The sequence below is a fragment of the Macrotis lagotis genome, chromosome 4 (assembly GCF_037893015.1).
Source record: "Macrotis lagotis isolate mMagLag1 chromosome 4, bilby.v1.9.chrom.fasta, whole genome shotgun sequence".
NCBI classification, from domain to species: Eukaryota; Metazoa; Chordata; class Mammalia; order Peramelemorphia; family Peramelidae; genus Macrotis; species Macrotis lagotis.
The window spans coordinates 61,792,164-61,817,902 of NC_133661.1; the positions used below are offsets into that span (position 1 = coordinate 61,792,164).

The window sequence follows — 25,739 nt, forward strand, 5'->3', positions numbered from 1 at the left end:
CTTATTCTATCACCCATGGAGAATGAAAAGTCCTAAAGGAAAAGAACTGCTGAAAAGGGTGGAGATTTTGAGGAGAAGGTTTTGTATCCTTCACATCTGTCTTGGTCTTTTGCTGGGAGTAGTTGGCAGTGGTTGAGTTGGCTTTCCTTGATGCTTGGAAATATATCTTTAAAAAATATTATCAAAGCAATCATAGAGACTATACTTGAAAGGGTTTCACCTAAGTGCGAATGTTACTACAATTTTGTGGGACAGGTCAACAAATTTTTGAAAAGCTTCATAACAAATCAAGTCAGGAAGGTTTGCATTTATCTCTGGAAGGAAGGGGGAAAAAGATGATTTGACTTATTGAATTTATAGCTGGCCCCCCAATTAAGAAGACTATCCCATTAATTAGTTTGCCTCGAAATATCTGGGTCAAAAGGTATGCAACCTACACCACCATCTAGGAGTCACCTTGAAAGAATGCTTGATTTCTTCGAATTGTAGGTGATAAGTCAATGAAAAAAAATTTTTGGAGTGGGGGGGTGGGTGGATTGCTGAGCATGGATTTATATGATATAATTAAATTATTCTTTGAGGGCATGAATGTAGGATATCCGATTAAGAAGATATTACAATAGGAAAACCAGAAGTAATGAAAAACTGGATTGACCTAGAAGTAGTGCGAATAAAAAGAAGTGAGTGCCAGGAACATTGTAGAGACTTGAGAATAGATCTCCTGGATTATTCTGAGTGAAGGAGGAAAAGGAGGATGACAAAGTGGAAGCTGGGCTGAGAGTAGGACTGAAAGAGGTCAAAAGAAAAACCATGTTTGGGAGCACAACATCCCCCTCACTCAAATCCAATTCAGGTGTTTATCATCACCTCACCTACCTGATGTCATGATCTTCAAAAATGAAGGACAAACATCATTCTTGTTAGGGAGGGAAGACTGAAAAAGACAGTTGTGTGGAGTGCTCCAGAGGCAGATCTTAGAAGGCTCAAAGACATTATTGCAAATTGGATCTAGTAAGAAAGGAATTGTTTCTGTTTCTGTAAACTAACTTTGCACATCTTTTCTTTCCTCTTAGTGCAAGCTTCTGCCTCATCTATTAGAAGGAAACATGCAGTATTTAACAAAGAGCAACTGAGAACTCTCATCACCCATTTTCAGAGGGACCCATATCCTGGTATAGAAGAAAGAGAAGAGCTTTTTGGGGAAGATCACTATTGATGAGTCTAGAATACAGGTAATTTGAGCTTTACTACTTTTTGTGTCTTCTTTCTCTATCTCCATCTCATGTGTTTGTGTGTGTGTGTACACACTCAAAGATAAACTTTATCATAAAATTCTTCTGCCTCGATTTCCTTTTCTATATGCACTAAATTAATAAGCTAATAGAAAGCTGAGGAGCTCCACTAAAGGGTTATCTGATACTCCATATGGTTTGATGATGATCCTAGGTTTTCCTCTTTAAGGAAATATTTTATTGAATAATAAAAAAACTGTCATTGAACAATAGTTTCTCTTATCCCTATTAAATAAAACCTTCCTTAGTAAAAAAAAGGTCATCAAACAAAATACATTTATACATTTACCATATTTAGATAGCATTTGGATCCTTTGAAAGTAAACTATCTTTTAGTCAAATAGAAGGAAGTACATTTTTCAATTTCTTTCCTGGAATTAATCTGAGTTATAATGTTTTTTGATATTTTCCAACTTTCTGTAAATCTTTATGTTTTTTATGGTGCCATGTTGACTCACATTCATATAAACAGCTTGTTCATTGTTTCTCCAATCAATGGGTTTTGTCTCAATGTTTTCCTTTTCATTTTTATTTACCAATACATTAAAAATTTCCATTTAAGAGGGTAGCATATAGAAATTCAGATCTGTCTTATGTACAGCTTACTTTCTCCTTTTAAAATGTCTTAAGTTCAACTCAGAACTTTCAAAAGTGACCTGCTGTTGCTGGTCTATGCTTTTTTCTAACCTTTCTTCTCATCTTTGTTTATTTCTTTAAAAATGACTCAGTGACCCTTTTTTCCCATATCCTGTCTTATTTAACCTTCCTCTCTCACTGTACTCGCCCCACATGAATAAAAGAAAAGAATTTCCTTGAAACAAATCAATAATTCAGTAAAACATTTCTGTGTTAGTTGTCTTGAACACATATGTCTTCTTCTGCACTTTGAATCAAGTCTGTCAAAAGATGGGCATTATGCTTCCTCAGCTTTTTAGAGTCCTAGATACTCCTCCTCTTCATCAGTCCCTTCAAGTCCATCAAAATTGTTTTCTTTTAGAAGAGTTCTGACCCTGCTCACTTCACTCTTCATCCATCCCATCTGAAATTGATCATTTCATAATTTCTGAGGGCACAAGTAGGCTTCACCATCACACTACAGCTATTCAGTCATTTCTCAATTGATTGGCAACTCTTTCACTTCATAGTTTGGAGCTACTACAAAAAAGACCTGCTGTAAATATTCCTATTCTTGTAGGTCTTTTCCATCTTTCTTAGAGGCAACTAAGGGGTCCAGAAGGTAGAGTACTAGACCTGGGAAGTCTCAAGTTCAAATACTTTCTCAGATGCTTATGAGCCATGTGACATTGGACAAAACACCCTCTACCTCAGTTTCCTCAACTGTAAATAGGGAATAATATAAACTGCCTGGGTGTTGTGATGATCAATCAAGTTAATGTTTAGACAGCACATGGTAAATACATTTTAATATTATTGATTGCTTTCCTGAATGACTGAACTCATTCACAGCTCCTCCAACAATTCGTCAGTGTGCCTGATAGTCAGCAGCTTCTCTAACATTCTTCATTTTCCTTCCTACTCATATTTGTTTGTCTATGTGTATATGTGTGTATGTGTGTTTGTGTGTGTGTGTGTGTGTGTGTGTGTGTGTGTGTGAGAGAGAGAGAGAGAGAGAGAGAGAGAGAGAGAGAGAGAGAGAGGTAGAGACAGGCAGACAGAGTGAGAGATGAAACATTAGATTTGCTTTAGTTTGCATTTCTCTCACTTGTAGTGATTTAGAGAAATTTCCTTGTCAGCTGTCAATATTTATTAAGCACTCACATAAGCACTTCTACACAGGCACTGTGTGGATTCAAAGAAAGGCAAAAGGCAGTCTGCCTTCAAGGAGCTCATAATCTAATGGGGGAGGAGAGAGACAACCTAAAAACAGCTAAATAAACAACAAGGTGTAAAGAGGGTAAATAAGAAAGGATTAACACAAGGAAGAAGAAGCAAGAACTAAGAGGGTTCAGGAAAGGCTTCCTGTATATCGAAGGTGATGTTTTAGCTGGGATTTGAACATGTTTATTAATAGCTGGGGTTTTGTTGAAAATTACCTGTTCATATTTTAAACTTTTTATTTATCTTTTACAATCTTTTCTTTTCTAAATTTTGAGCTTTAGCTTCTCTCCCTACCTTCCACTACTTCACCAACCACTGAGAAAGCAATCAATATGTTACCAATTTTACTTTTAAATTCATACAAAATATATTTCCATATTAGCAATGTCACAAAAAAGAAGAAAATGGAAAATTATGTTTCATTCCACACTCATCAGTTCATCAGTTCTCACTCCGGAGGTCGATAGTATTTGTTTTATCATGAGTACTTTGGAATTGCTTTGGATCCCTGTATTGATCAGAGTAGCTAAGTTTTTTTTCTTGTTTTTAGAAAGATTATTTATTTTCAGTTTTACAATTTTCCCCCCATTCTTGCTGCCCTCCTACTACCCCCCGCAGAAGGCATTCTGTTAGTGTTTACATTGGTTCCATGGTATACATTGATCTCAGTTGAATGTGATGAGAGAGAAATCATATCCTTAAGAAAAATGAAGTATAAGAGATAGCAAAATTACATAAGAGAACCTTTTTTAGAGTAGAAAAACTTAAGTTTTTCACAGCTGATCATCACTACAACATTAGTTGTACTGTGCACAATGATGTCCTATTTCTTCTTACTTCATTTTGCATCAGTTCCTATAGATCTCACAATTTCCTAAAACCATCATGCTGATTATCCCTTATAGCCTGACAGTTTTCCCTGGCAATCACATACCACAACTTGTTTTGCCATTGCCCCAATTGATGGGCATGCCCCAAATTTCTAATTCTTTGCGACCACAATGAGAGGTGACAAAAAATTTTGGAATATATAGATTCTTTTCGGGTACAGATCTAGTTGCAAGATTTCTGGACAATATGCCCAAGGGCATAGTTCCAAATTCTTCTTGAGAATGATTGGATCAGATCACTAGTCCATGCACCAGTCATTAATTTACCTACTTTCTTTTCATGTCTTTTGGCCATATTTACCTATTGAGGAATAGTTCTCATTTTCACAGATTTTAATTAAGGGAGGTGATGGCAGCTGGGGCAGAGAGGGTCAGAAAAGGACTTTTAGGAGGGGACATTTGGACAGAGCTTGGGGAAAAAACCTAGGAGGGCAAGGAAGTTGCTTATTGAAGTACATAAAGATTTTCAGTTTCCAATCCTCAGTACTTCAACTGAAGGATAGTTTAATAAGCACCTACTGTATGGAGAGCAGCATGCAACAACCTTTGGAATATTCATAACAGACTAAAAGAAGGGCAGATAGTATCTCCTCCTGGAGAGGAAAAAAAAAGTAGTCATGTGGTCCTTGAGTAATTAAATGATTTGGGGATTTTTTTTTAGTTTTTGCAAGGCAATAGGGTTAAGTGGTTTGCCCAAGGCCACACAGCTAGGTAATTATTATGTGTCTGAGGCCGGATTTGAACTCAGGTACTCTTGACTCCAGGGCCGATGCTGTATCCACTGCGCCACCTAGCTGCCCCTGGGGATATTTTTAAGTGTGTTTCTCTGAGGTTTTCTTTTAGCTAAATGAAGAAATCTATTTTAAAGAGAAATGTCTTACTAACTTATCCTGTCAAGTTAAGAACAACACCAGTTTAAAGAAACAAAAATGCATCCCTTTTTGTGACAAAGAAAAATTGATAGTGAGGTTATGTTTCTTCCGTTCCTCACTTCAGGTTTGGTTTCAAAACCGAAGAGCTAGACAATCAGCACAACATTAAAAGCAGTTATCTCTGGTTACAAGCAAAACAAGGAAACGGATGGACCCAGGAAATTCTTCTCCAAATCAGGTTCCCGAAGAGGACATCCATTATTTCTCAAAGCATAACTTTTCACTACCAAATGCAACTAGATCTGACTCATGGTCAGGACCAGATGAGCCTAGTTGGGAAACTGCTTCAAGGAGTAGCTACTGAATAGAGAAGGGTGAGACTTCAGTCCCTGAGGCTGCTTGCTCTGGATATAACATTTCCCAAAGTCAATTCTTTGACTCCTCCCAAACCATGACATCATCAACTGAACCAGAACCAGCATCCCAGGGAATCTCCAGAAAGGACACATGTTGCTGGGCCCAACAGGGAACCCAAGGGCCAGAGAACTATGACATACACACTTCCTTTTTTAGAGGAGTGAAGCCACCATTGCACTGTCAGCAGCAGGTGTATTCACCCTATCACCCTTTAACTTTTCAATGTACACAGGAGTCCCCATGTCAGCTACATCAGCCAAACCCCCAACAACCACATACTCAGAAGCCACCAGCCCTGCTGCCCTAGGTGCCCCAGATTCCCACCTTCCAGCTACAGCAGCTCACCTCTTCTCTGCAACAATCGCCTCAAGAGCATCCAAGTCAGACAACTGTCTCTCCACTGATGAGAAGGGAAGAACAGCCAGATAAATTATTCCTTTCTTTTAACCATCAAGAACAACTGAAACTCATCAATCTACACAATAGAACTGTTGGGATTGGGTCTACAATGCTTCTTCCTGATGGACATCTGCCTGCCCCTGAAAGCTGAATGAAGAGGAAGAGTAGGAAAAAGGCAAGGTTCCATTCACCTTATCTGTCTCTGTCTCTCTGTCTCTGTCTGTCTCTCTGTCTGTGTCTGTCTGTCTCTGTCGCTCCATTGCACCCTCTCTGTCTCTCTCGTGCTCTCTGTCGCTCTCTGTCTCTCTCTGTCTGTCTGTCTCTCTGTCTGTCTCTGTCGGGAGCTCTCTGTCTCTCCTCTCTTTTGTTTTGGTAAGGCAATGGGGTTAAATGACTTGCCCAAGATGTAGGTAATTATTAGGAGTGCAAGGCTGCGTTTAAACTTGGGTCCTCCTACCTGCAAGGCCAGTGTCCCCCAGCTGCACCCCATCCCCACCCGCCTCCATTCACCTTATCTTTGATAAAGAAAGACAAACCAAGAGAACCTGTACTCTGCAGATAGAGTCATACTCTTGGGATGGACAGAGCCCAAGCTGGTTCTTCTCTGTACAGGTAATCCAGTGCAAGGAGCTGACTTGACCTGGTTGGGTAGCAATCACATTCTTCTGTTCTGCATTTAGTTCACATTAGCAGAGATCTTCTTTGGAACTACATTGAGAAATGGGGTTTGGCAAAATGGTAGAAAATAGGCAGAGCACTCAGGTCAAAAAGCCCGGAGCTCAAATTTAGGTTTAAATTTTATTATTTTGTGCGACTCTGGGCAAGCCTCTGTTTGCCTCAGTCTCCTCAATTTTAAAATATAGATAATAAATAGCAGCTACCTCCTCAGTTTTGTTATGACGATCAAATGGGATTTTCAAAATTGCTTAGCACAGTATGAATAACATAATTGTGGCCATAAACATGAATATTACCTTTCTCTGGGAGGCCAGGTGGTGCAGTGGATAGAGCAGTGGCACTGGAGTCAGGAGTCCCTGAGTTCAAATTTGGCCTCAGACACTTAATAATTAACTAGCTATGAGGCCTAGGGCAAGCCACTTGACCCCATTGCCTTGTAAAAACAAACAAAACAAAAAAAAAGAATATTATCTTTCTCCATCTGTGGATTTTTTTTACCACCCCACTCTCAAACAGTACTAAACCTTGGGATGAAGTAATGTTTTTATCCATTCAATTCAAGGCAGAATTATTATGGGTCTATTTCCAAAGTGTACTAGATGCAAGGACACTTATTTTGTGTATTAAGAATGCAATTAAGCTACTTGACTGCAAGGAAGTTTCATTCTGCTTAAGGCAGGGATAGAAGGAAGGATGGAGCAGAAGATAAAACTGCTATACAAGTAAATAACAATGATAGATAAACAAAATACAGGATGGAGAATTTGTCTTTGTGATTGCACCCCTCCCCCCAACCTAGGACAGTTATACAAGTCTGTGTGAGTATTTACTAGGTGGGCAGGCACTATGCTAAATGTTGGGGCTACAAAGAAGGACTTTTGTCCTCTGTTTATTCCTATTTTCAACTTTACTTCCTAAATTAGAACTTTTTGTTCTGCTCCTGCATGTTTGGTTGAAATTAGGGGCCTCCTGTTTAGTTCTGATGTATGTTGTTTGAGCTCTGACCCTAGGCCCTCTCTTCTGAGGGTAGTTACTGTGCACAAAGAATGGCCAAATCTCTGTCTCCTTCCTCAGATTCCCATTGTCCAGACATCTGATGTGCCCCAGTCAGTTATAGTAGAGATCAATGTCCTTATCTGTCATCATCACCAAAAAATACTACCTTCATCTTCAAAGATAAAAACCCATCTCTTGTCACATGATCCTACCCTTCCATCTCTACTTCTGATACAATCAATGAATCAGAATTATTAAGCATATATGTACCAAACACTGTACTGATCACTGGGGACACAAAAAGAAGCAAAAGACAGTTGACTGCTCTCAAGTAGTTCACAATGGAAAGGGGAGATAGCTCTCTTGAAACAATCTTCCTTCTCATCTTGACTCTTAGTTTCTCTTTTTCTATTTCTCCCTCAAGTTTTATCTTGCCTTTTCTGAATTCACAAGTTTGGCCTTTAGTTAACTAGTCCAACTCTGTATAGTTTAGCACCATTGAATTCCCTGTACCCTTGTTCTTCCATCTTTCAATCTATCTATCAAACTTTAGCCTTGGAATACCACCCCCACCTCTGCCATCTTTTTCCTTTGTTCCTACAACAGTGCTAAAAGCAAGTCAGATGATCCTATTGTGCTCTTTAAGGTCAGTGGACTCTTCCTGTGTTTAGGACATGCAATCTCTAGCTAGAATGCTGAATTGTTTTTAGTTGACTAAAAGGTGAAAAGACACTGTGTTGTGTCTGCCAGAAAAACTTCAGACTTCATTTGAATGTCTATATTTCCTAAAAAATAGCATAAGAGCAAATGATTCCATAGTCACGGGTCAGATATTCCCTGCCCTTGCTCTTTAGGAAGTGCCTGTGCTGTAAAAGATGCTTAATAAATGCTTATTGAATCAAATTGAAGATTGATTCAAATGGAATGTTTAGCCCTAAAAAGATTGTTTCAAGGAATTTGAAATGTCTAACCTGGAGATATCCCTGGGATACCAGGAGAGCTGACTTTAAGTCCTTGAAGCACAGTCATCCATTTGGATAGAATCTTCTCTACTTGGCCACAAGAGAAAAAGGTTATTATATATGATGACTGAGTTGTTGAGTTGAGATGTAAACTCCCTGAGATCATTTATTATATCAATGATTTGTGCATGGTCAATGTTCTGTAGTCATTGATTGGTTGAATCTTGCTACATTGTCCTTAAGAAACATAGATGACTCTTGCCATCTATTAGCAGGTTATCTTCCACCAGAGGGAACAGTTTCAGGATTGCTGGTTTGGACTTTTACTCCTCTGAATTTTAATACCCTCCCTTCAGGAGAGGAAGAATATCTCTCCTCCCAAAAAAAGTTGTAGTAGAGCCAGCCCACTGTCTGTTGTCTAGGAAATCCTTTAAGCCTTCAAAGATGAGACAGCCTCCAAAGGCTAAAGTCCTTTACCTCAGGATCATGGTTTATTCACCTTGCTCATGTGAAGAAAGACAGAAAAGAAGAGGCATCTGAGGTTTTAAAAGAAAGACTCAGGTACACCCATATAAGCTCCAGGTCTACCCACCGCTGAGCAACTGGTACAAATCAAGGAAGAGGTACAACTCACTTCTCAGTCTGTATCTGAGGAATAGCCACTTTTAGGTACAAAAGGAAGGTAGTCAAGTTTAGGATCTGTGCACCCTGACGTAGCCTATAATATTCTTTCTCCAACTACAGTCATGCTTGGTTGAACATGTCATATGGGAAGTCCTTTGGGCACAAAGGCATTCTCCCAATTCTGGTGATTTGGGGTCTAAGTAGTTCATCCAGCTTAGGTCCTAAGTGCCTCTCCCAGTGCTTTGCACTGGGTCTCTACAGTGGTCTGCTACCAGGTCTAAGACACTCTCAATGCAAAATTTGTGAGGGCTTAAATATGGCAGATAAGTGTTGGAATGGAATCATGGAATGGTGTCCCTAGGATTACTGAAGTGGAAGGAGCTCTGGGGGGAACTAGTGAACATTTCCAAAACTGTGGGCTTAGAGATTTGCCTGGAGGAACTGAGTAGAGTAATCCTCCTAGTAGTGTTACATCCTGTTACTTAAGCTACAGCTTAATTTTGAAATGATATCCATTTCCCCACCTAAAACAAGGAAAAAAAAAACAAAAGTTCAAACAAATCTCACTTCTTGGATCTGCTGAAGAATTCATGGACTGAAAATACCCTTAATTGACAAAACATGAGGAAGTATTTTATTAGAATGACAATCCATATTCCTTGAAAGTCAAAATCTGTAATCTTCATGCTGTTCAGAATTGATCATTTAACACAAATGACAAGGCATCTAGAAACATAAGATTCACAGACTGAGCATCTGAAGTCTCAGTCAGATCTCCCTGGTGGTCAGTCAAATGTCCCTGGAGTTCAGTAAGATCTCCCAGAGGGGCAGTCAGATCTCCCAGAGAGGGTGCCATATGTTCATTAGGAAGAAACCTAGGAGACTCAAGCTCAACAGTTCTCTGGCACTGATCAGTGGGTCAGAGTTCTTGCTGTTCAAAAACAGGGAACAATTTATTTGGCAGCTCCTTTTCTCTCTCCATTTGGGGCAGCTTTGTCTGACCTTGAAGTTCCTGTGGTGGCTGATATGGGGTCAGCTGTTGTCCCTGGAATGTGGGATGTTACCAGAGTTTTGGCTGCTGTAGCTGATGTGGGGGCTCCTGTTCATATTGAAAAGGCACCTGGTGATACCCTGGGTACAACTGACCCATAGTCAATGTCTGCTGTTGCTGATTCAGTGGTGGCTTCACTCCTTCACAAGAGAAGGTACAAGAGTCATAATTTTCTGACCCCCCTATTTCCTACAGGGTCCAGGTAGTTGTCCAATGCCTGGAGTTTCCCTGGGGTACTGACCCAGGGTGGTCACAAGGTTGAAGTTCATTTGATGTTTTCATAGTTTGAGAAGAAAAAAGAAGACCTTTGGGAAATGCTATATGTATATAAACAAACAGTCTCAGTGGTTGAAGCCCTTCTCCTCCTCTCAAAGGAACAGTTCTTCCTAGGGCCAGTTTCCAGACAGGGCTCACCTGATCTGGAAGGGCACCTTACATGCATTAGATGTTGCAAATTCTTGTTCAGAGAAGTTGTTGTCCAGAAATGAATTTGGAGACCCGTTTTCTAGACGTATTCTTTTTCTTGAGCTGGTAGAATCTTGAGATGCTCGCTTTTTGGGTTGTTTGTGATGTCTCGCTCTTCTATTTTGAAACCATACCTGAGTGGGGAGAAGACAAAATGTATTGATTTCCGTCAAGGTCACTTCAATTTTATTTTTACTTGTGAAAAAAAGAGATAAATTATTTCTTTAAAGTGATATTGCTTACCACTGCTATGTCTGTGTCTCCAAAAGATTAAAAAAAAAGGCAGGATGGGAGAAAGATCTATTTAAACAAAAATATTTGTGGCAGCTCTTTTTGTGGTGGCAAAGCATTGGAAAGGAAGGGAATGCCCAACATTTAGAGACTGGCTATTAAATTGTGGTTGTTTGTTCTTTGTTTTGGAAAGGATTGACAGGAAGGGGATGTCATGATTTTTGAGTGAACTGGATTTAAATGATTGAGGATTGTGCAAAGTCACCAACCTCACTGTCTTTTCTGTAGTCATCTGGATCCAGTAGCAAGACAGATTTGGACAGCTGAATTTGGCCCCAAATATAGTGAGAGGGTTTGGTCTTTTTAAGCTACGATCTTTACTAGATCTCAGTTTAACGGAGGCAATGTATATTTAGTGATTAAGGTTAGGCAAAAATGAGAAAAAGAATGGCTTGTTACTTTGTTTTTTTAAATCAGTTTGGGAGGGGAAAATCTTCAGGGTTTCTGGTCACAGCTTGTGTGAATAATAGCAGATGACAAGGGGATGAACTAGTATTCCACTTTGGTTGAACCATTGAATGAAGGATGATGTGAAAGATGGATGGACTTCTAGCTCAAGAATTTCTCCTTTAGTCTCCAGAAAAGGGAGTCATAGAAATCAGACTTATCTTTTGGCTGAATTTTGGCAACTGAATGGAGGATCTAAAATGAAACAAAGAAACAAGTGGCAAGGAGATTATTTAGAAGTTTATTTCAGTAGTATTGGCATAAATCATGTGGGTCTGAATGAGGATGGTAGGTATGTGAGTGAAAGGGAGAGATACAAGAACAGTATGTAGGTAGAATCCAAGAGACTTGAGCAAGTGAGTGAAGGATAACCCTAAGGTTTAAACTTGGGTGAATAGGAAGTAGCTTCTGAAGCTGCAGAAGAGGCTGAGGCTTGTCTCTGGAGAGGGGCTGCTGTCCACTGTCAAAGTGCTCTTGCAGTGACTCACAGTCCTTAGCATGCTGTATAAGAAAATGAAATTCTTATATGAGTAAGTTTACTCGAGCCTGTATGAGAACATGTCCTTCCCCCCTGGAACATGTCCTATGTGATTTGACTGCATTCTTAGAGTCCCAGGAACTAGCCATTCCTTGGAACATAAATAGTACTGAAAATAACTGGCTATTCTCACAGTACTGACCTTAATTTTGTTGTGTCTTGTGGCCCCATATGACATCTTCCTAACATCATAACACTTACTGACTTCCTATGTTTATGATAAGAATTCTGGGATCCTTTCCAATTGAATTTGGCAACAAACCTTTGTTCTCCCCTAATAAATATCCTGAGACTCCAATCATTCTTTATCAAGGAGAAGAAGCAGAAGAAAGGGAATCCCACCCATGGAGAAGACATTGTGCCTTTGGCTCTCCCATTCAGGACTCGTGGCTGTTGAACCAGAATTATCTAGCCAAACAGATTAAGAGTTGGTGCTCCCCTGAATTGGTGATGTTTACTTTATCTTTCTCTTCTACTTTTGTTATAGTATTAATAATCCTTTCTCATATATATACATATATTATTTGCTATATGGAATATTATTGTAAGCAATCTATTCCTTGCATTATTAAAATACTTTCATTTTCAACTGTGTGAGAGAGTCATTTACAGGAAGGAACCCGAATCTCATTAAAATCACAATACATTAATTGGCATCACAAACAGGATTCGTTGTGCAAATGCCTCTATTTCATAAAACAGCAGAGATCCCCATCCCTGTTGAAGTACTGGGATGGGAGCACACCCCCCCCCCCCACTTTTTCTTCTTTAGCAAAGGTTTGGTCTCAAAATACGGACTGGTGTGAAGATTGGGGAAGCAGAGTGAGAGATGGAAAGCCTCCCCAGCTTCCTGAGTGCTTAAGTAAAATTACCACAGAAAAGGTGATGAATGGTATTTGCAGAAGGGGGATGGGCTCTTTTAATGGCATGGGAAGGCATGTCAAGCTTTGGATAAGAAAATGGGAGATAAAGGAAGTTTCTACCTTGAATGTGGAGCCTACTGCTCAGCCCCCCTTCCTCCCCTCCTCTTCCCTCCTTGTATCCCTCATTAGAACATTTTAGAATAGTAGATAGGGACCAAACCCCAGTAAGGGAGATCAGACGGAGGAACTATTGGTCTCTCATAAGATTAATTATAAATTGGAACAATGGATATACAACTGTTACTAAAGTTTGTTTGCTTCTTTGTTTTGTTTTGAAATTGGGGGGCGAGACCTCTTTGATGGATGGCAATCATAGTATATTTAGAAATGGAATGCCTATTAAAATTAGAGGCTTGGGAGGAAAAGAAATTTAGGTAAAACAAGTTAAAATAATGATGAAGGTAGGTCACTTACCAAAAAAAGGAGTATTCAGTGATGATTGTTTCCTTTCTCCCAGAGTACATATTAGTACATTTTAAGGGGGATGACTCTCAATTTACCTGATGAGAAATTATTCTTGCAAAAGTACAAAGACTATTACAATCTGTAAAATTTTAAGTATACAATGGAATTAGGGACATTGAAAAATCTTGCCCAAGAACTTGTCAATAGAACTATGCCTATTTAGCGGCAAAAGTAAGGTTTTAAATAAATCATTGGATCTGGTCATGAACAGTATGTGTTAAAATAAAAGAAGAGGAAAGGAAGGGTGAATGAAGTCTGAAATATGCTTAAATAGTATGTTAAGAGAAAATGCAAGTTGTGTAGTCTGAATACTGGATTTAAGGACCAGTGAAGAGAATAATGAAAGGGGGTGCAAACAAAATGAAGAGGAAGAGAGAGAAAGTTAGGTTCTTTCTAATTTATGGAAGCTAAAGTATGTCAGATGAAGGTATGAGCAAGTTTGACTTTGTATAAATAAGATATTGGTTTTGGAAGTTTTGAAAATTGATTTTAAAATTAATGTAAAGTAGGAAAGAACATAGAGAGTTATGAATCAACTAATAAGTTATGGAATTTCTTCTGGGATTGGCAACCCAGATTTGTACTAAATTGAGATGTGTTAACAGTGATTGGGGCAATTAAAAAAAATTAATATTAGACTGCTACCCGTGGGAGAGAACTATATTCCTTTTGAACAATTGCTAGCTGCATATTGGGCATTAGTAGAAACTGAACAGTTCCCTTTAAATCATGAAGTTCTGTTAAGGCCCCAAACAAATATCATGAGCTGGATAAATGGAGACTCTGATCTCTCATAAGATAGGACATGCACAGAAGTCCAGTATAATTAAATGGAAATGGTACATACAGAACAGAACTAAACCAGGAGAATCTGGTGTCTCTCCCCTGCCTGAGAAAGTATCTGAATTAACCTCAGTGCAGTCTCTACTGACCACTCCCCCCAAGAAGGCAGTTTCACCAGTCAAATGGAATCAAGGATATGATGCCTTGAGTCCTGAATAAAAGAAAAACACTTGGTTTACTGGATGGCTCTGCTAGATATTTAGGACAAATTAGGTATTAGAAGGCTGTAACAAATAATATTTTAGAAAGAACAGGAAAGCAGTCAGTGGACAAAACTGATGGCTGTATGTCAAGTATTGAAACAAGAGAAGGGGAGACAATGTCATAGTAATTTTTTTTTACAGATACCTGGGTACTGGCAAATGGCCTAACCACTTTAAATGACCATGTGACATGCAAAAAATTGGGATTTTTATGGGAAACAATTTTGGGCTTATGAAATATGGAAAGATAAATGTATTTGGGTCCAGTATACTAATGTGTCTGTGTTTCATGTAGATGCCCATGTGAAAGCTAATTTGGTGGAATGTGAGTATAATGCCCAAGCTGATGAACTCTCAAAAGTAGAAGGAAAATCCCTGCAAATGATGCCCCTGGAGAATAGGGATGATTTGACGCTAGGAAAATAGATTCACATCACCGCAGAACGGGAATTAAGAATTATACACAGTGGAATATAGATAACTCTACTTATAATATAAATGTTACTACTGAAAATAGATACCAGTATTTAGTCTGCTCTAATGCTTCCACTATAGTTAACATAACTACATGGATACATGGTGTTCTTACATCTTACAGGTGGGCCAATATTGGCTAGAGGAATTAATATTTCCTTAGATATTTTTAAACAGATAACTCAGGAGTGACCCCAATGCCAGCTCTTCAGTCAGTGCTCCATACCTCAAACTGTAACTGGAGAATTGGCTAGAGGCACTTTGCCTGCCCAAATTTTGCAGATTGATTATATAGGCCCATTACCTCTAAATCAAGGGTGCTGATATGCTTGTACTTGTGTAGACACTTATTCAGGAATACTAATTGCTTGCCCATATAGATGGGCAACCCAAAAGAATACTCGTAAGACTTTTGATATAATTTCCTTATATTATGGAACCTCTATACAAATTCAAAGTGACAATGGAACTCACTTCAAGGGAAAGGAAATTGATGCTTATTGTGAATATAATAATATTGAATGGATATATCATATCCCTTACTATCCACAGGTGGCAGGCCTCATTGAAAGGATGAATGGCCTGTTAAAAGAAAGATTAAAGAAATTGGGTGATAATAACTTAAAGAAATGGAAGGAAAATTTATTTGAAGCTTTGAGACAGTTAAATAATGGACCATCGGCTGGTGGAGAAGGTACTCCATTGTCTAGAATGATGACTCCTAACTTACAAATAAGGAAAACATCTAACACTCCTACCATACAATGGTGGAAATTTCATAACAATGCCAGGAAACCTTGGCGGGCCTCACTTGGGTCCGCAAGTTATGATTTATATGTAGTACATGATATGGAAATAAAAGCTCAAGGCCAATTATCCTGTAATACCAGTACTGGGGTCAAACTACCTACTGGATATTATGGTCAGCTATTCTCTAGATCCAGCTTGGCCAATAAGGTACAGGTACATGTACTGGGAGGAGTAATAGATAATTATAGAGGAGAAATTAAAGTTTGTTTGCATAATTCCCATGTGTTTGAAACCTACTCCTGTAAGACTGGAGAGGGGATATGTCAGATGGTTATATTACCATACCTCATTGGACAATGGACAGAAAAATCCAATCCCCTGATAAGACTACTAGAGGGGATCAAGGATTTGGTAGCTCAGATGACATGCAATGGGTACCTGAGAAGATAATCCCAGGAACCAAAGTATGGATAAAAGGACACCCTACAGAAGCTCCTAGGCCAGCTGAATTAATAACCCAAGGGAATAATAATACAGCTATTATTTGTTAATCAGGAGATGACACTTGGCATCATGTTCCACTAACCCAAACTTTTATTCACAATTAAGTGTTTTATAGGTTTCTGGTTTTATGCTGAGTATAGACTTGGACTCCTTGAGCTGGGTTGAGATTCTCCGGGAACAAGATCCAATTGAAATGTTGGTCATCTATCGTTCCTTCACAACAGGGAAATTACACCTGCCCTGCACTCAACTTTTGTAACATTGCTAATTGGACTATCACTAATGCTACATCTTATCAGACTCCTTTGTACTATATCCTGAAAGGGCCTTCTTCTGTGAACTTAAGTTTTACTATCTCTTTGTTAGTAAACATTTCATGTTGTATTACTCCTCTTCCCTTTGCATCCCCGGCCTCACAGTGTAACAGATTAATTAAAAGTAGTCCATCAACAATGGAAAAAGAATTAAAAATTATACACAGTGGAATATAGATAACTCTACTTATATTATAAATGTTACTACTAAAAATAGATACCAGTATTTAGTCTGCTCTAATGCTTCCACTATAGGTAACATAACTACATGGATACAATATATATCATTGTTACCAGAGACTCCACCTTCAGTAGTATGAGTTCCTAAATCTTGTGTAAATGTATCTATTGCTCAACATAAAACTGTACTTTATTATAATGTATCCTTCCCACCTTTATTGCCCTGTAATAGATTTAAAAGAGCTTGGTATGTACCCTACTTGGTGGAGCTGGAACAGGTTTGGGTATAGTAAATTCTATAGATCTTGAGACCTTGGCCAGCAGACTGTGCAGTGCTGGGCAGGATGCATCTCAAGCTTTAACAATTAATGCTAATTGGTTGCCCACAACGATCCTGCCACACCAACGTACTCTAAAATACCAAGGCCAATTCTTACAAGTTTTTAATGATAGCATTCTAGCTAATATACAGATGGATACCCAGATAAGTGCCCTGTTTAAATGGACCAAATGTTCTTTGCAAAATATGTACACTTTAATACAAAAAGAGAATGCTTAGAGGTTACAAGAAGGAGATACCCATATCTGGGACGTGCTGCTCCCAAATATGATGAAATATTGGAAGCAAAACAAACCTGAACGTGGTGTAGTGGGGCTGTAGTATATTATCAAGTCTATATATGGAAAATTGTGTCAATTCCATGTGATTCCTTTTGTGTTACATGATTATTTTGCTTTGCCACATGTATATAGCAACTATGTAGATAAAGACAATGCAACTCATACTTTACAGGACTGTACTTTTACTAACCAAGGTATGGTGTGTGGGATGATGACCCAGCAGATAGAGCCCTGCCTTCTCTCACACTCCTCTAACCTATGTGACTTAACTATATATCCTTTCTAACTTTTCAATGTTATATGAAGTATCTTCCCAATACATTTGTTTAACCTCTAATGATAGTATTGATTTAGCCTCTGTCTCACAGAAACCCACTTTTTCTGGATGTTTTACTAATATCTCTTTCCTACACTGGCAGGGTGATGATTTTTACTTTTCCCCTGATACAGATGTTATTAAGAATTTGACTTTGGTACCCAAATTGTTTCCTTTTCCCTACACTTCTTTATACTAAATATTTTAACAGTTTAACTATTCCTATATTATTGTTAATGATTTTCTTCCTATTATGCATTTGTAATTGTTATAATCAGTTTACTCCCATAGACCCATCCTCATACATTTCTTGTGACCTTAAGGCCAAATGTATAAGAAAATGAAATTCTTCTGAGTAAGTTCACTTGAGCCTGTATGAGAATGTGTCCTTCCCCCCTGGAACATGTCCTATGTGATTTGACTGCATTCTTAGAGTCCCAGGAACTAGCCATTCCTTGGAACATAAACAGTACTGAAAAGAACTGGTTATTCTCACAGTACTGACTTTAATTATGTTGTGTCTTGCAGCCTTATATGACATCTTCCAAACATCATAACACTGACTTCCTATGTTCGTGATAAGAATTCTGGAATCCTTTCCAATTGAATTTGGCAACAAACCTTTGTTCTCCCCTAATAACTATCCTGAGACTCCAATCATTCTTTATGAAGAAGGAGAAGCAGAAGAAAGGTAATCCCACCCATGGAGAAGACCATTCTGCCTTTGACTCTCTCATTCGGGACTAGTGGCTGTTGAACTGGAATTATCCAGCCAAACCGATTAAGAGTTGGTGCTCCCCTGAATTGATGTTTTCTTTATCTTTCTCTTCTACTTTTGTTATAGTATTAATAATCCTTTCTCATATACATATATACATATATGTAGTATATATAATATATATACATATAATATATATTATGTATTATATACATATATACATATATACATATAATATATACATATTATTTGCTATATAGAATATTACTGTAAGCAATCTATTCCTTGCATTATTAAAATACTTTCATTTTCAACTGTGTGAGAGTGTCATTTACAGGAAGGAATCCGAACCTCATTAAAATCACAATACACATGCATACATGCTGGGGCTTGTGGAGGGACCTGTCAGGGGTGCTGAACCTGATGCTCAGAGCAGAGGAGCTTGGCAACCCCTACCTTGGCTTGACTCCTTGGCTCCAGCAATTGCTGTCAGACTTTTTTTTTTTAGGTTTTTGCAAGGCAAATGGGGTTAAGTGACTTGGCCAAGACCACACAGCTAGGTAATTATGAAGTGTCTGAGACCGGATTTGAACTCAGGTACTCCTGACTCCAGGGCTGGTACTCTATCCACTGCACCATCTAGCTGCTCCTCTGTCAGACTTTGACTAGTCAGTCCCTACCATCTGCAGGCCTCTCCAGGAGGATGTCATTCTATATAGCCTCCTATCCTTCCATGCTGCCCACAGCAGATTAGACTTTGATCTGGACATGCCTCCTGCATCCTCCAGGGAGGAGGCTGCTCTCTTGGCCTTCACCCTCTATACTTTTGGGCATTATATAGCCCAACTACCTATAGCTGGTTATTTCTTATGACCACTTAAAGCAGACAGTCCTTTTCAGGCCATAGGGCTTAAGATGTCATTCACTTGAAACTCTTGTTGTGAAACAAAGCACAAACCAAAAAATCCCCAAATCTCCCCCCACAAAAAACAAAACAAAGGGAAAATATATAAATGAGTTATTAAGTAATTTTATGTAGAAGTAAACTTTTGTATAACCTATATGAGATTAATTGCCATTTTAGAGTTGAAAGAGGGAAGCATCAAAGGGATACAACCTTAAATAAAGTTGTAGTTGAAATAACTCTTGATGGATTAGGAAACATAAAATCATAGATAAAATAAAAAACAATGTCTCAGTGCTCCACAGAATTCTGAGAGTACAAAGAAAATGTATAAAAGTATGCTTGGATCTACATTTGATTCCATCAGTTCTTTCTCTCAAGTTGAGGAGAATCTTTCAGCATGAGTTCTTTGGAATTGTCTTGCAGCATTTTATTGCAGAGAATAGCTAAGTCATACAAAGTTCCTCAGTGTATAATTTTGTTGTTTACTGTGTCTCGTGGTCTCCTAGTAATTGCTCACTTCACTTTTCATCAGTCTGAATAAGTCTTCTCAGGTTTTTCTGAAAGCAGTCTCTTTGGTGTTTCTTCTGATCTTTGAAAGGCCAGATAGTAGGGTTGAGTTGTCCTTCACTTTAGTCTTTTGTAGCTGTGAAATAAAGCACACACTAAAAAAAACTCCAAACAAAAAACAACCAAAAGACTAATCCCCCCATCCACACATGATATGAATATAGTTAGTTAAGCCATTTCTTTTCTTTTACAATTAAATTTTAAGTTCACAATTCTCTCCTATCCAGTTTTTTAGCATCCACTGAAATGGCAATAAATACAGTACCTATTATACATATGAAATCAGAGTCATGCATTTTCCAACATGCCCATTCTCTGGCCTAGGTTTTACTGACTATGCATATTTTGATCAGCTAGATGGCACAATTTTCAATTAAAAAGACCTGAATTCAAACTACTTATTAGCTGTGTGACCCTGGAAAGTTACTTAACCTAGTTTAGTGAGACTATTTTCCTCAATGGTAAAATGAGTTGAAGAAATGGTAAACCACTCAAATAATTTTGTCAACAAAAGCCCCCAAAGGAGTCACAAACAACCAGACACGACTGAAAAATACTGGACAGGGAAGAAGCATTTTTGAAGGGGATAGAGAAGGTGGAGGAATAAGGGCTTGTGACAGGATAAGAGGGGAAAATTTCTTAGAACATGGATCCTGGAGAACTTTCTAAGTGGGGAGAAAATACTTCTCCACTTCATTTTCTTACACTCTTCTAAAAGCAAACTCATTAACTTCAATGTTTACATATTCTTTTAAGACTGTGTTTTTATTGGCTTTTCTCTTTTGTCCCCTTATAATAGTGATATTATATTTTTTGGGTAAAAAGCATGGGAGGTAGAGGGGGACAACTAGGTGGCACAGTGGATAGAGCATTGGCTCTGGAATCAGGAGTACCTGAGTTCAAATCTGGCCTCAGACATGTAATAATTACCCAGCTGTGTGACCTTGGGCAAGTCACTTGATCCCACTACCTTAAATTAAAAAAAAAATTTTAAAAGGCATCAATAAATCAATTTAAATACACAGAAAAAAAAACAAGGAGTTTCAGAATGGAATACAGCAGAAGAGACTAGTGTTATGGCTACCATGTTAAAGTTGGAATACACTTAGGAAATAACCCAGCTTTCTGCAATTGAAAAATTACAGTTTTACATACAGACCTATATTTTCTGTTATTCTTTGCACAAGAATATGTTCATGTTTGTTAATATTGGTGATAAAAAAAGAAAAAGAAATTATTTTAAAATCTCTCAAGTTTAAATTTTATTTAAACAGTATGAATGAATGTTTGACTTTGATAGTCTATTTGTTCTGGGAAATGTGAATGGAGAACGGGTAATATGGAGAAATACATTTAATGTAAAAAAAAATTAAAAATAACTTCACATTTTACAATTAATGCTAATGCCTTGGTTTCACTGATGCTGTCCCCAAAATACTCTATTCCTTATATCTAAAAGTGTTGGGCATACATCATAGCTGCTTCGAAGTCATCCTATGACCTAACACCAGGATTAAAATACCAAGCAAAATTATTGTAAATTTTAAAATTAAGTTTAATAACAATGAAAGCTGCAAGAAAGTAGAATGGGCTTCCTAGGAAACTTATGGGTCCCTCCTCACTTCAAGCAGGGATGTGGCTACTTATTTAAAATATAGCTGGGTGACTAGATGAGAATCAGCACTGATATATTCTTTTGAAATTTTGTAGAGTGCTTTGTAACTCTAACACCTTTGATGGATGTTCCATAACTCTCACAGGTTTGCAGGTTTGATTCCAGGGGGAGCATCCACAACAGGTTCTAGAATATGTACTTGAAAAGCTGTTGAACATCAACTGGTTTGCTTTTCATAAACAGTCAGCAGGCACAGTTCACTCTCAGAAAGTTCATCTTAAGATGGAATGGTAAGAACAAAGCAATACATGCCTCCCATGAAGCTAATGTTCTCCAGGTACTGCTCACTTCACTCAGTATCAGTTCATGTAAGTCTTTCCAGGATTTTCTTAATAGATATACAGTATTCTTGAGAAGAGTAATTGTACATTTCAAAATGTTTAAAGATTTTGTTATAACAAAGAACTGTAAACAAAATGGATGTTCATTAATTGGTGAATGATTTAAAGATTTATATATGGGCATATAAGTTATTATTGTGCCATGAACAAATTTAAAAGGGATTATTTGAACATGCTTGGGATACCTTAGAAGAAAGGAGGAGAATCATGAATCTAACATTAAAAAGAAAAATAACTCTGAAAGTTATTATCAAACCAAACTAAGGTCCATCCTAAGTGCAAGGAGTCTAATGTTTGACTATCTTGGCAAAAAGAGGTGGGATGAGACAAGTATTTTCTTTTTTTTTTTTGCAAGGCAATTGGGTTAAGTAACTTGCCCAAGGTCACACAGCTAAGTAATTATTAAGTGTCTGAGGTCACATTTGAATGTAGGTCCTTCTGACTCCAGGGCCAGTGCTCTATCCACTGCATCACCTAGTTCCCTCCCACCCCAGACAAGTATTTTCAAAGAAGGATTATACATACATTTGTTTCTAGCGATCAAAAACATTTTGAGATGAGACTCAATAGCAGAGAGGGGGCGGAAGCTAACAGCAACATTTTGTTTTTTTTTTCCTTTTATTTGAATTCAGTTTCCAAATGTATGATTTCTTGGTCCAACCTCCTGAGCTCCTTCTTTTCTCCCTTTATATAAGACACAAATCCAGTTGGGGCACCAGAAAAGGTAAGTCTGATCTTTACTCCAAGAGGCTGACTCCGTTGGGATAGAAAGAAATCTGTATCAGGAGATCTAGTTTTCTGTTTCCTTCTGGGTGGGGAGAGGTCAGAATCAGAGTCTTGTTTCTCATTTGTTAGAGGAGACAGTTCTGAGTCTGAGGCCTTCTGCTTGCTCTTCCAGGAAGAGAAGAATCTACATCATGCTTCTACTCCTTCATTGAGTGCTTTGTCTGGAATTTCCTATGCCTAGGTAGAGTCTCTGGATTCATTCAGATGTTTCTTTGACCTAGGAGAGGAAGGTGATGCATTTTTATGTTGAGAATATTCATCCCCATGTGTACTGCCCTTCTCCTTCAAATCGAGACAGGACTTAGCAGGAGCTTTAGTGAACGGCAAAAATCAGGAGCTAAATACAGGCAGTTAGGATGGACCTTTTTGGATGGCAATGAGTCTGGGGAGTTGTGATGGCCTATTCCTGGAAGGAGTGACCTCTGGGCAGTAGGGAAGACCCCTCCTGGGAGAGGAGAAATCTGGGGAGTCATAACTGGCTCTTCTGGGAGGGGATATGTCTTGCTTTTGTTCTCTCCTAAGAGTTTCCTCTTCTTATTGGTCTGGATTGCATCCATTTGCTTCACTTCTAGGGATTCATCAATGAAATTCAGTCACTGAAGGCAAATCCCCCTCATCTTCCTATTCTTTTTCTGACTTAATAGAAATATTTGGCCAGTTCACATCATTGTCCCCACTTCTCATCCTTTTACCTCCCAACTAATTGGACTTTAGCTGCTTTTAGCAGTGCTTTTGACTCACCTCCGACCTCGCATTGAAGGCTACCTAGGAACCCCCAAATAAACCTTCAGATAGTCAGCCTTGGAGATAGGCAGAACAGCTAGTTGCCATGGCAGCAGGAGAAGCTGGAGAGACTCTGCAATCAATATTTTTTAAATTTGGTTATTGATTTTTTTAATGTTTTGAAGCATGTATGTTCCTCAAAAAATGAAACCGAACTCAATTCAACCTCCTCCAAAAATGTCCCCAACTTTAACCAGCCCTTTCTTGTAGGAATTTGCCCTCCCTCCAATTATAAAGGAAAAAGATTTCCTACTAAGGACTAGCTCAGGGGAAGATGTTTATTTTAGTACTCAAGAAAAATAAGTGTGAACTCAAACCCCACCGAATGAGTGAAAACAATTTGCTAGAAGGAAAATGGACATTGGACAAAAGAACCTAAACTTTCTTAACCAGAAGGCTTTAAGAGGCTAACACCATAAAGTTCGAGAATGTATTTATTCTTATTAGAAGGAATTTCTTCACCTGGGACTTCCCCAGCTCAGAGAAGTTACAAGTCTAATCTCATCCCTACAATTCTGAAGTTTTGCTTTACAAAGCTGCCAGTTGAATGAACAGGGATGATGTGTGGGAAAAGACAGGTTTTCCTTCAGCTTCGATGCACTAGATCCTTAGCTGATGACTCTAAGGTGGCGAAGCACTCTCTTCTGAAATTTCTTTATCTTTTCAGTTCCCCCCAAATCACTCCCCAACAGATTGTGAAAAATTTTGAATTTTGCTCCAAATTCAATATAAAACAAAATACTTAAACGGCTAAGTGTTTTGTTTTTTGTAATTTTTTTAATTTTAAACTTAAAATACAAAATGAGAAAAGAAAAAACTGCTATATATACAGCAGTCCTCTCCCTCTCAAGTTGTCATCCAATTTTCCCAGGAGATAAGTCAAATGTTACAGGAGTGGGGTGGGGGAGGGGGGGGAAGGAAGATATCTCTGTGGGACACAAGGTACCTTGAGGACAGTTAGATGTACATCAGGAAGAAGTCAAGTGGATTCAAGCTCAACAGTTCTCTTGGATACATCCATGCTATACAGTTCCTATTGGTTCAAAGTAGGGAACAATTCATACAACTAACTGCTCTTTCTCATCACCAATGATGATGGCAGTGCCTGGTCTCCAAGCTCCTATGTTGAGATGAAGTCAGTTGCTGTACCTAAAAGCTTGAGGGCTGGAGCACTGAGGCCTCATCCATGTAGTTCTGCTGGGCTCAAACCACTTAGAACAGTTCTATTGGGAGTGAGGCTACTGTAATAGAGGTGGGTTGGTTCCTCTGCACACTGTAAAGGCAGTGGGTAATCTTTTGAGTATAACTGTTCAGTCTTGCTTCTGAATAAACAATGGTAAATTTATTTCTTGAAAGAAGTTCTGTGAATTTTTGTTCTCTTGCCCCCATGCTCCCTGCACATCCCAGGAAGATCTCACTGACTGGGGTTTTCCTGTGACATTGACCTTGAGAGAACATAAGATTGAAGGTCAGCTGATGGTGCATTCCAGGGTTTGGGAGGAAACAAAATGAGGGTTTGGGGAAACACAAATTGATATAAAAAAGCAGACTCAGTGGTTGAAGCTGCACTCTTCTTCTTAAAGGAATAGCCACTGCTTGGGTCAGTTTCTTGAGCATCAGGAATATTGATTATCCTGAAGAGTCAGTCTCTCTCTCTCTCTCTCTCTCTCTCTCTCTCTCTCTCTCTCTATTTCAGGATAGGGTTTTTTTCAAAATAGTTTTTAAGGATATTTATTGGTTCTTTTGATATTTTATTTATTTTTATTCTTGTTCTTTTCCTTCTTTTTTTCTTTCCTGGTTTTTGAGGGTTTCTTATTTTTCCTTGAATCCCTCCTTGAAGTCTCTGCTTTCTTAAGTTGATCTCTGGTAAGCACACAAGAGCCAGTTAAATATTTATGACTCTCTTGAGGCTCTGGACTAGAGCACTTTTCCATATTCATCATAACATCTTTGTACTTTTTCTTTCTTTTTATTCCCTTTTTGTCTGTTTTATGCTTTTCCACAAGCATCTCATTTTCAGAGGATTCAGATGAACTTGGGAGTGGACTTTGAACCCTAGTACCCTTTACTCCGAACATTCTGGTTACATCATCCAGATTCCTGGAATCCTTGGGGGACCTATAATCAGCCACATGGTCCACTCGGATAGTTCTTCCTTTTATCTTGATCCCATTAAAATTATCAACAGCCAAAATTGTGCTTCTCTGATCCTCATAGCAAAGAAAACAGAATCCTTTGGACTTGCCAGTCTTCTTATCTCGTACAAGATTGATGTTAACAATTTCACCATATTGTGAGAACACACAGATGATATCCCCTTCAGTCAATTCATATGGGAATCCACCCAGAAATATCCAAGCACTGTCCTCGTACTGGGCATGCCAGGACACCTTGTCAGCCACCCCAAGCGTCACTTCTCGCTCATTCAACTCCTTGATGAGTTTCACCTTGGTCAAGGCATTCATCTTGAGGAAATACTAAAGGTTGTCTTTCTGTGTTGGCTAGAATGAGGACCCTGCACAGCATAAGAAAGTCAAGTTTACATTTCCTCTATTTATTGAGGGGAAAGTACCTCCCACAAAGGATTGTCATAGAAGGGTGGGGTCTC

General features: G+C 38.5%; 1 protein-coding gene across 4 annotated transcripts in view; it reads right to left on the bottom strand.

The window, feature by feature from the left end:
* Nucleotides 1-11,484: 11,484 nt before the first annotated feature.
* The window catches only part of LOC141520965 (RNA-binding motif protein, X-linked 2-like), a 37,684-nt gene continuing 23,429 nt past the window's right edge, over nt 11,485-25,739 (bottom strand). For 2 of the 4 annotated variants that reach the window (XM_074232969.1, XM_074232970.1), the window contains exon 5: nt 23,547-25,646. In XM_074232969.1, the coding sequence (XP_074089070.1) occupies nt 24,883-25,596 (714 nt within the window). In that variant the 5' untranslated portion in view covers nt 25,597-25,646 and the 3' untranslated portion in view covers nt 23,547-24,882. Of the gene's footprint in view, nt 11,725-20,800; nt 22,566-23,089; nt 23,205-23,546; nt 25,647-25,739 lie in introns of those variants that run through there. The other 2 variants (XR_012477813.1, XR_012477812.1) reach the window with 2 other exon arrangements.